Here is an 11,035-nt window from a genome sequence, read left to right as displayed (position 1 = left end):
CTGTTTAGACAACTTTTGGTAGCTGTAACTTAAAATGATTGTATAATGATATTCTAGAAATGTTTAAGATTTTGTGTTTAATACTTTTAAGTATTATATTATGGCTTATTATTGTATTGTAACTTAATAGAAATAAGGCTGTTCCCATTTTATCAGTGTATGTACATATATACTAAAATGAGAAATACACATTATGTTTTTTACTTCATTATATATCGTTTTTGAATATTCCACCTTTTACCATATAACAGTATACACAAATAAAATAAAATTAGCAATGGCGTAATTATGAATATTGACTCTAGTAATATGTAAATGACCTTGAAAACTGCTTCGAAATTTTGTGAAAGAGACGTGGAAACGAAATGCTACGATTAAAATATCACAAACAGAAGAAGATTTTTATCATCTCTTAAATTTAAATGAATTAGACATTAACTATATGAAAGTTGCTTAATTGTTAACAAACAATAAGAATTTCAAGTAGCATTAAATGTAACTTACTGCCCCCAACTATCTCCACAATTGGATATTAAAATAAGCCGTCTTGCACTATATGAGGACAGTACGGACCGGTTTCGCTCGTTAGCAACACTTGCATATCGTAAGTAAATTTTGAATAGTTCAATTTTGCGTGATTTTATCTATAATCAATCACTAATTGGATACTATTTACTTACAATTACAATAATAAGTGTAAATATTTTTTATTATACTTGTTGAATTCGCCTTGACATTCGCTAAAAGATGAATGTACGAAAATTAAAGGTTTATTTGTACAAAATTGAAGGTGACCTTGAAAACATCGAAAAAATGGAGTAATAAAACATATACCATTGTCGTGCTAATTGTACTTGTACTCTCACACTGATTAAACTTGTACTAATTTCAATCGGTCCACTAACAACAGACTAAACTAGGGTGATCACGTTACACAGTTCACCCTGTATACTTGGTGGAGATAAGGATATTTTTGAACCTGACAAAATCAAAATTTTTTAAAATAAAAGTGATGGGGAATGTTTTTTCTTTATTTAAAGAACATATTTTTGTCAATTTCATTTCACAATATTATAGAGCATAAAAAACCATTAAATTTTCATTCTATAACATTGTTTTTATATCTACAAATTTGCAAAATTAAAAAGAATCGAAATTTTCAAATTACCAAAGTTCCCTTGTTAACAAACGTAACTATTAGAATGAATAAGTATAGGTTTGAATGTACTCAGGAGCGCAAACAGATAAATTTATATTGTAATGGAAATAACAATTATTATCTTCAGTTCACAACACCTTCATTAGCATTTTTAATTTGTATTAGCAGACTAATAATTGTGAACATTGATAAATTTGAAAATTATGTTTACGAAAATACACAATTATAGGAACAAAGGATCGATACTTTTCAGAAGTATTTGCAATTAAAATTTTAATACGACTGGAAACTGATGCCAGAATCGTGGGATGGTGGGCCAAAGCACTTACCCCCACTATGCCTACCGCCGTCTCCGACTATACCGTCCTCGTGCTCTTACACAAGTGTAGCGGTAGCTCTGTCCGTGTGCGCAGCCTGTTCGGCTCTTTCCGCCAATAATCTACGTCACCACGCAACGCTCGAGAAAGTGCATGAGTAACAATCAGGAGAGTCCCTTTGAATCTTGGTGAGATGCAGTATTTAGAATATACATATGGGCGTTCGGGACAAAAATCAAAACATCTAAAATAATCAGTTTTCAACCTAAGTTCTTCAATACTTTTTTGAAGAGAATTCAAATATACATTGATTGGCACATAAAAAAATATATGGTTTCATTTAAAAAAATTGTAGTGATCTTTATTTTTTATCGAATAAAAACTTTTTTGTAAATTTTCATTAACACGATTTATTGTCAACTGAATACTGATTAACTTTTGTTTGAAAAATTTGTTCATCAGTTTTGCGGAAATACCAGCAAAATCGTAACGGCCGTTTCGCATACAGGAATTTGAGAGACAAACATCATAACTTTGTATACATTCAAAATTTCTCTTTTATTTTTGTTTTGTAATTTTCATGAGGTAGTTAAATAACAATATAAATAATTAAAAAATTGAATAACGCGTACAATAGTAAGATAGGATGCTAGAATACTGAATGCGTCAATAACGATTTTGATAATTTTCTTCATTTTGAGGAAATTTGAGCAGTTAAATTTGACATTAATATAAAGATTTATATGTTCAAAATTAATATACAAAAAATCACAGAGGTATTACTCGGTACTTTTTTTAAAAGTCTCGTTAAATTTGATACAAATTTTACATAAAAAATTAGGAAAATTTATTACTATTGTATTAAAATTCTGTGTCAGCTTCAAAGGTATTCAGGTACTAAACACAACATATAAAAATCAAATCAAAAACACAAATGGTCTGTGAATGGCACATATTTGAAAAATACACTGATTTTAAGGAGCAAATTTTACGTCTTAATTTTAACAACAAATGGACGTATTCAGTTAAAATTATAGGTAATATTACAAACTATGGCTTGTTACTAACAACTTAAAATGAAAAAATTTGTAGATTTCACACTTTGAAATTCTGATTTTTGTCCATTGGTCGAAAATGTTTGGAAAAACATCTCCCTAAGTGCGTGGCCCCCTCGTGGCGGTCGCCACATTTTAAAATTAATAATTTATATAAATAAATTGCAGATGTCATAAAATAAAATAATATTAGATTTTATCAATTAAAATAAAAGTAAAAAATATTCTTCTACCCTTCAAGACTCGAAACCTGGACTATTCTCTCTTACGAAGCAAACGCTTTAATCGCACCCTACTGTCGATTGTTGAACATCACTTAAACTTCCGAAGTTTTATAGAAGTAATTTCAATTGTTTAAAAATATTCGCATTGAATGAAATATTTTACAGAATGTCATTTTTCGACTTCTGGATACATCCCTGTAATTTTAATTAAAATCCTGTGATAGTCTCCTTGTTAAGTGCCTTGCATATCAATATTTCTCAAATTTTTTATTTCACTGAAAAGTTACAAAATAATTAAAAATAAAAAGTAACACCGTCGCATCGAGATTCAAAGGGAATCTTCTGATTATTACTCATGCGTTCAGGTTCAGGTCATGGGGGGCCGGTACAATGAGGACACACTACTGCCGACGCCCCCACCACCTGACCTGTCGCGAGCAGGTCTGAACACGTTCAGTGTACGCCGACTCGAGCGATTAACAACAGTCTTAGAATACAGGTGGATGTTGAACGGAGCAAGTGTCTCACGTCTGATACCGCACGCGCGAATGAACCTGTCAAAGGTTTTCAGACAAATATTACGCGCACGCGATTACAATCACGAGAATTATACGTATTTTCGACCTTTTTACATTCACTTCTTATCTTCCAATGGTAAGTAAACAAATTTCTAAGTTCTCACACGTCATACGGGTAATTGAACTTCTCACTACTCTCAGCAGTCAATTTTCAATCGTGAGAAAATCGAACAGTTTCATTTGTCATACATTAGAAGCGCGTATTCTTTCCAATAGAATAACGGGTACATTGCTCCATTGGTAAGGATATATTTATGATGTCAAATTAGTGGTACAATCGAGAAGTTCGTGACACATGTGCATGTAAGCAACTGCGCGATTACGTTACATATTTATAGGGGGCCTTTGCAAACAGTGATTGAAATTGTGATACGCACACGATGGGGGATTATCGAATCGTGTGCCATTGATCACAGACCGTTTTTCATCTATCGTTTTATGCGTTTCACTTACTCTGCACAGAATCCAATTCTTCAAAACACTATAACTTCTATTTGAGATTTCATCATCTTTCTTAAAATTTGGATCCGACGATCTTTTTCGACAAAATCGATACATCATAACATGTTTTTATTATCGTTCTAAAAGGCACCGTGATTGTTGTCAACAACACGTGATATTTTATTTATAATTTAATTTAATTTAATTTAATTGTGATTTTACGTGAAAAGGAGAAAAGAATAGAAATATCCGAAAATTTTTATAATGCGCAGTATATAGTTCGTATAAATCGCGTCTTGGTCTCGTTACTAGAACCGGAATATGTGTTCCACAATTCTCGGTACCATATCGTCCGTGCGGTGATGAGTCACGCGGTCATCGCTTTTTTTCTTTTTCCCCGGGAATCTCAGCAGCCATCGTAGGAATAAGATATCATAAAGAAATAAGGGAGCAATTATAATATCGAATTCTGTGATACGTTTCATCAATCCGTTATCTATCGAACAGTATTCTTTTTTTATTTTTTTCTTCGATTCGTCAAAAATTCTACAAATGAACTTTTTACTTGGTAATTCGAACGATATCATGTGATAGATATGTAGATAAAAAGGAGTCTGCATTTTATTGTGTTGTATTAGGAATATACGTTGTTCACGCGTAGTCCATAAGATTTCGAAGGAAATTTTTTTTTCCGCGAAATTTCAGGAAATTTTATTGAAATGTTAAAAAAAAAAAGAAAAAAAGAAGTACATTAAGGCTAAGAAGATTCTTTTCCTCGTAGATGTTAAGCAATAGTGAATTAAGCGAAAATTGACCGATTACAGATATCTTGTTTCTCGATTGCGTCATGATAAGTTTTATTTTTGCAAAAATGCAGTCACGCTATTGTAATACGTGGTACATCTTTCTTATATCTTATCGATTGATAATAGATCACACCATCGTTCATTTAAGACATTTCTAGAATTATAAAGTAAGTAGCACTTTATAGTTAGTGTCCATCCGTTATATTATACGCACGTAGTGAACAACATCCACGGGATCAGAAAAGAAAATTCGAAGATCTGAGCGAGATTTTAGTGTAAATAATTAATAGCAATTAAGAAAAGTGCTCGAAATGGGTGTGCTGTCTATAAGAAAGGTGCTGAACTATCATTGTTAAATGTATTTTACGAGTCGACATGTTTTAATTTGAAAATGGCGTCAGCCACTTGAAGATTTCCACAATTGCCAGATATTTGTGTCGATATTGATTGAAATAATGTCTAATAGAGCACTCAGAAGCCAAAGTGACTAACTCCATTGAATAAAATTTTTTCACTAAATTTTATTTATGAAAAATGAAGCACCAAGCATATGTGCTTCGATATTAAATGTGGAAGAATACGAAAATATGAAGTTTCGCTTCTAAGTGGTTCAACTATAAATATTCGTATACTGAAAAATCTTATACAGTGGCAATATTATGGTTCACCATTGCAAAAATAGTGCTGAATGATCTTTCGACAGTAGATTAAGCCGACATAGTAGGTCACTAGGCAAGCGTCTACAGCCGTTGGACCTCTAACCGGAAGTGTCGAGCATTCCACACCCCGTCTGTTCGAATAAAATCGAGAGAAACTTGAAAATGATGCGGTTTCTTTGAATGCCCATTAATTATTCGTTCATATGCATTGTTAAAGTTAGCAGAATTAAGCTATTTAACAATCTAATCGATAACTTAAGCAACAATTTATTTTTTTGAAGTAAGATCGCCATCTTAAAATACAAACTTTGCGTTCTATATTTCATTAAACTGTTTGAGGACGGTAGACTTAGTATGCTTTCACAAATATCGTACAACCAGATGCTTGTATTTGCGGAAAATATAATTTCAATACGAATGAATTTGAAAAAAGAATATGAAGTGTTAACCTATTTATATGTTGTACGTCACGCCATCTTGGTGCAAAGTGATAATGTATGATATTGCTAACGATACAATGAAAATCAACCATTCCACAGATGTATTCTTTCCAAAAAAAATGTTTTTTTTCAAAGAAACAGTTAATCTTGAATGTTTTCTAATACATTTATTTTGCAGGCTACGATAGAGGAAGGGCTTTGTCATGACGATACCGATTGTTCTAAACTGCAATACTGTTATCATGTATCGAAACGATGCGTTGACTACACTCATTGTAAGAGGTACAACAGATTGGAGAATGATAAAGGATCGCGACATCCTTCGCAATGTGGACCGTGTCTGACTGGGTAACTTGAAGGAAAAAAAACAAATTTTTCTACTAATTATTCGACTGTAATTAATGATTACATTGTGCTAATTGTAAAATAATTGCAGCTATACAGCGGAAAAGTTGGGCACGGGAGAAATGGATTATCTGTGTAAGAAAACGAGTGCACAGGAGAATATTGGTAAGAAGATAAATTCACTTTGATTTCGTTCAACATATTATTTTCGTTTATTTATTCTTCTTTTTCTTTTGTTTTTTTTATTCTTTATTCGAACAAAAAAAAAAAGAAGAGAAACTGAACAATCATACGATCATCTACATAATAATAATTGGAAGCGTGCTATTTCTCTGTCTGGCTGTGGTTGGGATTATTTTTGTATTGCATAAAAAACGTAAGTGATATGTTATAGAATATTAAATTATATATGTTTATCGATAGTCGTTAAAATTATAGATATATAATAGTAGCAAATGTATTTTAGGAACATCGCAGCAACAAGAGGATGATCTAGAACAATGCGGGAAATTGTGCACGGTAGAACCCACTGCTCCCCCGATGGAAAATCGTGAGTAAAATAATAATTGTTAAAAAGAACCGGTATCAGGTAGTAGAAAGCACATGGAAAAGCTTCCGGAAAAATCTCTTAAAATTGCACACAAGTAGGATGTTTGTTCGCGCTAAACACGTGGTTAGAGTTTATCAACGCTTATCGTTCGTAACTAGGAAAATTGCATTGAAAGATAGTATCATGTATGTTCCTTAATTGGACAATCACATGGCAGTAGCAGAAGAAACACGATAAAGTCGCGGCACTTTGTAAATTGAAAAATAAACGAGCACAGTAGTTTTGTAGCTGCTATAACTTAATTTGCTCACTTTTTAACATTTTCTTGTATCTTTTGAAGTTACTAACCGTGAATCGAAACGGTTAATTTTTTTTTTATGCGAAAAACAAAATTATTTTATTACAGTATATCTACCTACTTGAACGCCGAAATAACTACGAGCTGTTCAGAACGCGGTAATAATTCGCATAGAACTATGTATGTTATATTGACGATATTCATGTGATGCTTGACATGATTTTTTTTAATAAATTGTGTACTTTACAGGTCCCTTTATCTGTTGCGAAAAAGGATTACCTTCAATACCTCTCAATAATAATAAGAATCTGAAGGATAAGAATACTCTTGTACGTGCTGCCGTTTGTGCCGACCCAAGTTGGATACGCAGAAATCCAAATTATGAGAACGATTTGAATAATGACAACGTGAATGCGATGAATGATCAATCGCATTCTATGGCTGAGTTAGCTGAGTCAGTTGATAATGAACCTAATAATTGGAATCCGGAGTAAGTATATATTTAGCGATTGAGGAGATGTGGATTTCTACAAGCCTGTAATGTTTGTACGATTTTATTTTTTCCAGGGAATTAACACTCCAAGTTCCAAATAGAAACTTAGTCACGTATGAAGTAGAACAAGCGGACAATAGCTTGAATACAGCATTAATTCAAACAAATAATCCTTCTTTGTCGAATGTAACTGAAGAGGATGATAACAGTAACAATACTAATAATGATTCAACGCCTGAATCAAGTAATACTCAAAGCAGTGGAGAACGTGTACGAGCTCCAAACATATTTATCTCTCAAAAAATATCTATGAATGTAAATCTGCTCGATAGTGATCTGAAGTAAAGTTATTGAATAATATATATTTTAAGGAAGCCTATTGAGCACAGTGACATCAAATTGATTCGATGAAAATTCGTCGTATATAAAATGTTTTTATTCAAAAGATGAACGTAATGAAACTGCCAAATTAGAAAAAATTGATAGAAACTCAAATTTTAATATACAGTTAAACATATCATGTTGTTTGTTATTTGAATTATAAAAATTTAGCAGTCATGTTTAAAAAAAGTAACGATTGGATTTATTAAATTTTTAGCTAAACGAGTCTAGTCAATAAGTACACCTGGGTCTCTTTTAAAATGTTTTTATACGTTTTTAATTATGCACGCTACGTATCCAGTGTTTAAAAAGATATCTAGGTGTATCATAAATAGCTGATTATTAAAATTTGTTATTCAATACTTTATGAAATGTAAAATTACAACTTCATCACTGTTTTTTGTTAAACTTAAAGTGCTATTAAAGTACAATTTTTATTTTTTTTACTTGTAATAAGTTTTTATACTTCAAGTACTATAACATATATAAGTATTATATCGTTTTGAGTATTTTATGCTATTTCTATATGTACAGTTTTTATTTCAATGATATTTTAGTGACATAATGATTTCATTTCAATAGATAAAAGTATCAATGAGAAAGAGTAAACATTGATTATGATTACCAATTATTCTAATTTGATGTCAGTGAAAAATTTAATATGATAATGCACAGGTTCATTGAGTTTTGCATACTAAGAACATATCGTAACAGCGAAGTGATTTAAGATTAAAAATATAAAATGCTCAATATTTTGCAGCATATAGTGTTTGCAAAAATGTGTTTGGACATTAGATTTTAAATAATTAAAATAAATATATGTTGAATGTAACAAATATAATAATTCAGAGGAAAGCAAAAACATTTTAAAACTGTTAATGCATTGTGTATTAAAAGCATGATACATTTTGTATCTCTAGAAAGCATAAGTATATTGGTTACTTATTCATTAGATGTATCTATATACAGTTACTCTAATAAACTTGTTGTCTACATAAAATTGACATGAAGATCCTTATTACCCTCATTACACTTATGTGCCATTAATTACCGTTTACATATGAATTGCATGTAACATAAGTAAAGTTCATATAACTGATAAATGTAGTCGCTCATGTTTCTAATATTTTTATTGTTATGAATTGCCATTATATATTTCATTAAAAATAAAACTTGATGACGGTTACTATCTATCCTTAATTCCAGTTTTTTTTTTTATGAATTCAAAGTCTATAATATTTTTGTTCAGTTTTATTTTTCATTATTACTTTTTAAAAAAATAATTCTTCTATTTGTGCAAACAAAATTTAGTGATGAATGTCACAATTATGTGATACACCATTTGCTACTGTACGCATTGTACGCCATTTTACATAATTGCCGCCACTATACGTTTGGTTACTTCTAACATCGACGAGGTATAGAATAGATCTATCACTTAATGCATGTTTTGTTTCACGTCGCAGGGGCTCTAGAGCCCATTAACGTTATGGATTTAACATAAAATAAGATTACAATATTGGTAGTGGTTGGAATTAGAACTAAATGTAAATATGAAATTACAAATAAAGTATAGGACAGGATATTTTATAACCATATTAGGTTGATCACAAAGTTCTATCGTTTTATTATACAAAGAAAATAAACCAAAGCTTTTCGAACGAAACTTTTATCGATTAATCTGTGGTATAATATTTATTGTTACTTATAATTTTCTTCTAAGTACCCAGCAATTTATTTATCCACTTCATGTAAAAGTTCTCATTTATGTGATTAAAATTTCTTGCAACATGTTTGCAAGTTGATTTTCAACGTTAAAGCTTTTTCCTAACTAGCTAGCCGAATTTCTACCGCATTAAATAATCTATTTTCTCATAATTTTCGAAGCTTTCCGGTCGAATTTCGGGATTTATACGCACTTAGAGAATTGTGGCATGTTTGAGAAATGATTGACTTGCTATACCGAAAAATTCGAGCTTCTAAGGAATGTCTGACTTGTAATACTAATTAGCTTCGAGATATTTTAAAAAATTTTCAGAATCGAAGCAAGTAGTACAGTCAACCATTTCTCAGGCGTTGAAAGGGTCTAACCGAATAAGCGTGGTAAAAGTGCCCATAAACCAAATGAAACATGTGATACGTCAATTGAAAAAGCTTTCTAGGAAGACCATCTCCTGAAAGTTTCAACCCTCTACCCCTATTATTAGGGTAGTTATCGACCTAAACATCATTTTCATTTCAGACTTGATTTTTTTTGTTCTATCGGACAAAAAGTTATGAAAAAAATCTGAGACACTATAGCTAGAGTGTTACGTATCTGAGAATTTTTTCCGATTTTTAGAATAAAAAACCTATTTTTAAAAAATTAAACAACATTTGAAATGCCAATTTTTTATTGAAGTTATCAAATGACTGCGTTCATATGTTTACAGTAGAAGCTGCCTGTCATGCTTATTAACTCATAATTTTTTCAGATTTTTTGGAAAGAAGAGTCATAGTTAAAAAAATTAAAAACCACTATTTTTTACTGTTCCGTGCACATAATAGTGACCTTTAGTGACAACAAGAGGTGTTTAAATTAAAAAAAAAAAAATAATTACACTCCTTGAAATTCTACTTACAAAATGAGCCCTTTTGCACATCTGTTTAATTACAACTTGCTTTATAGATGTCAGTTTCTTTGCTCGTAGATTATTTATGAATATTATAAAAAGTTTATTGTTCAATAAACTCTCCATCCTGCAACATAATGCAAGTGAATCCCCTAGATAGAATTTACAATTGTTGAAGGGACATTTTATCATCATCACTGGCAGTAATGTATAGTAACACTTTAAATTTACGAACGAAAATTAACTGACGTTGAAGCTTTACTTTCATTGCTATTGTTTTTGAATGAAATGTTTTAACAACAGTGTTAGTATATGCATAATAATGGATAATATAATGAATCTCAAAACAGAATATATGAAAATTACGGATTCACAAATTAAAGACTTATTACAAAGCCAAATCAAGTTAATCGATTATGCTAAAAACAAACAAAGTCACCATTGTAATGGTAATTTATTTTATTATTGTTTATATTTTATTTTTCGAAAGCAAATCATATTTTTCCTTTTCAGAAGATGAAATAAAAATGAAAGAATTAACTTCGAAAATAACCTCTATGCGGGAGAGTCTTCAATCTGAACAACAGACATTGGAATATAAGAATTATGATCTGTCTAAACACTTAGATTATATAGTAACTATTTTTATATATGTAATACAATTTTTCTTTCATTAA

At 30.8% G+C, this 11,035-nt stretch overlaps 2 protein-coding genes across 2 annotated transcripts in view; both read left to right on the top strand.

Moving 5' to 3' along the window:
* Positions 1 to 4,760: 4,760 nt before the first annotated feature.
* Positions 4,761 to 7,710, top strand: LOC108574223 (ankyrin repeat and ELMO domain-containing protein D-like). The gene is made up of 7 exons (XM_017936758.1): positions 4,761 to 4,915; positions 5,858 to 6,027; positions 6,116 to 6,189; positions 6,296 to 6,400; positions 6,491 to 6,574; positions 7,122 to 7,362; positions 7,440 to 7,710. The coding sequence occupies exons 1-7, from the start codon at positions 4,892 to 4,894 to the stop codon at positions 7,708 to 7,710; spliced, it is 969 nt and encodes a 322-aa protein (XP_017792247.1). The 5' UTR covers positions 4,761 to 4,891.
* A 2,970-nt stretch (positions 7,711 to 10,680) lies between these two features.
* The window catches only part of LOC108574222, a 1,598-nt gene continuing 1,243 nt past the window's right edge, over positions 10,681 to 11,035 (top strand). Inside the window, exons 1-2 of the mRNA XM_017936756.1 lie at positions 10,681 to 10,807; positions 10,872 to 11,004. Coding sequence (XP_017792245.1) covers positions 10,681 to 10,807; positions 10,872 to 11,004 — 260 coding nt within the window. The remainder of the gene's footprint in view (positions 10,808 to 10,871; positions 11,005 to 11,035) is intronic.

Source organism: Habropoda laboriosa, unplaced genomic scaffold (genome assembly GCF_001263275.1).
Source record: "Habropoda laboriosa isolate 0110345459 unplaced genomic scaffold, ASM126327v1 scaffold176, whole genome shotgun sequence".
In the NCBI taxonomy this organism is placed as follows: domain Eukaryota; kingdom Metazoa; phylum Arthropoda; class Insecta; order Hymenoptera; family Apidae; genus Habropoda; species Habropoda laboriosa.
The sequence above is the reverse complement of the archived record's forward strand: the minus strand, read 5'-3'. Positions and strand labels throughout refer to the sequence as shown.

Bases quoted from the DNA above. Each gene is read 5' to 3' on its own strand.
- LOC108574223 (XM_017936758.1), top strand. From the start codon at position 4,892: ATGGGTGTGCTGTCTATAAGAAAG. The intron at 6,190-6,295 runs GTAAGAAGATAA...AAAAAAAAAAAG, and splicing joins GAGTGCACAGGAGAATATTG to AAGAGAAACTGAACAATCAT. The intron at 6,401-6,490 runs GTAAGTGATATG...AATGTATTTTAG, and splicing joins TTTTGTATTGCATAAAAAAC to GAACATCGCAGCAACAAGAG.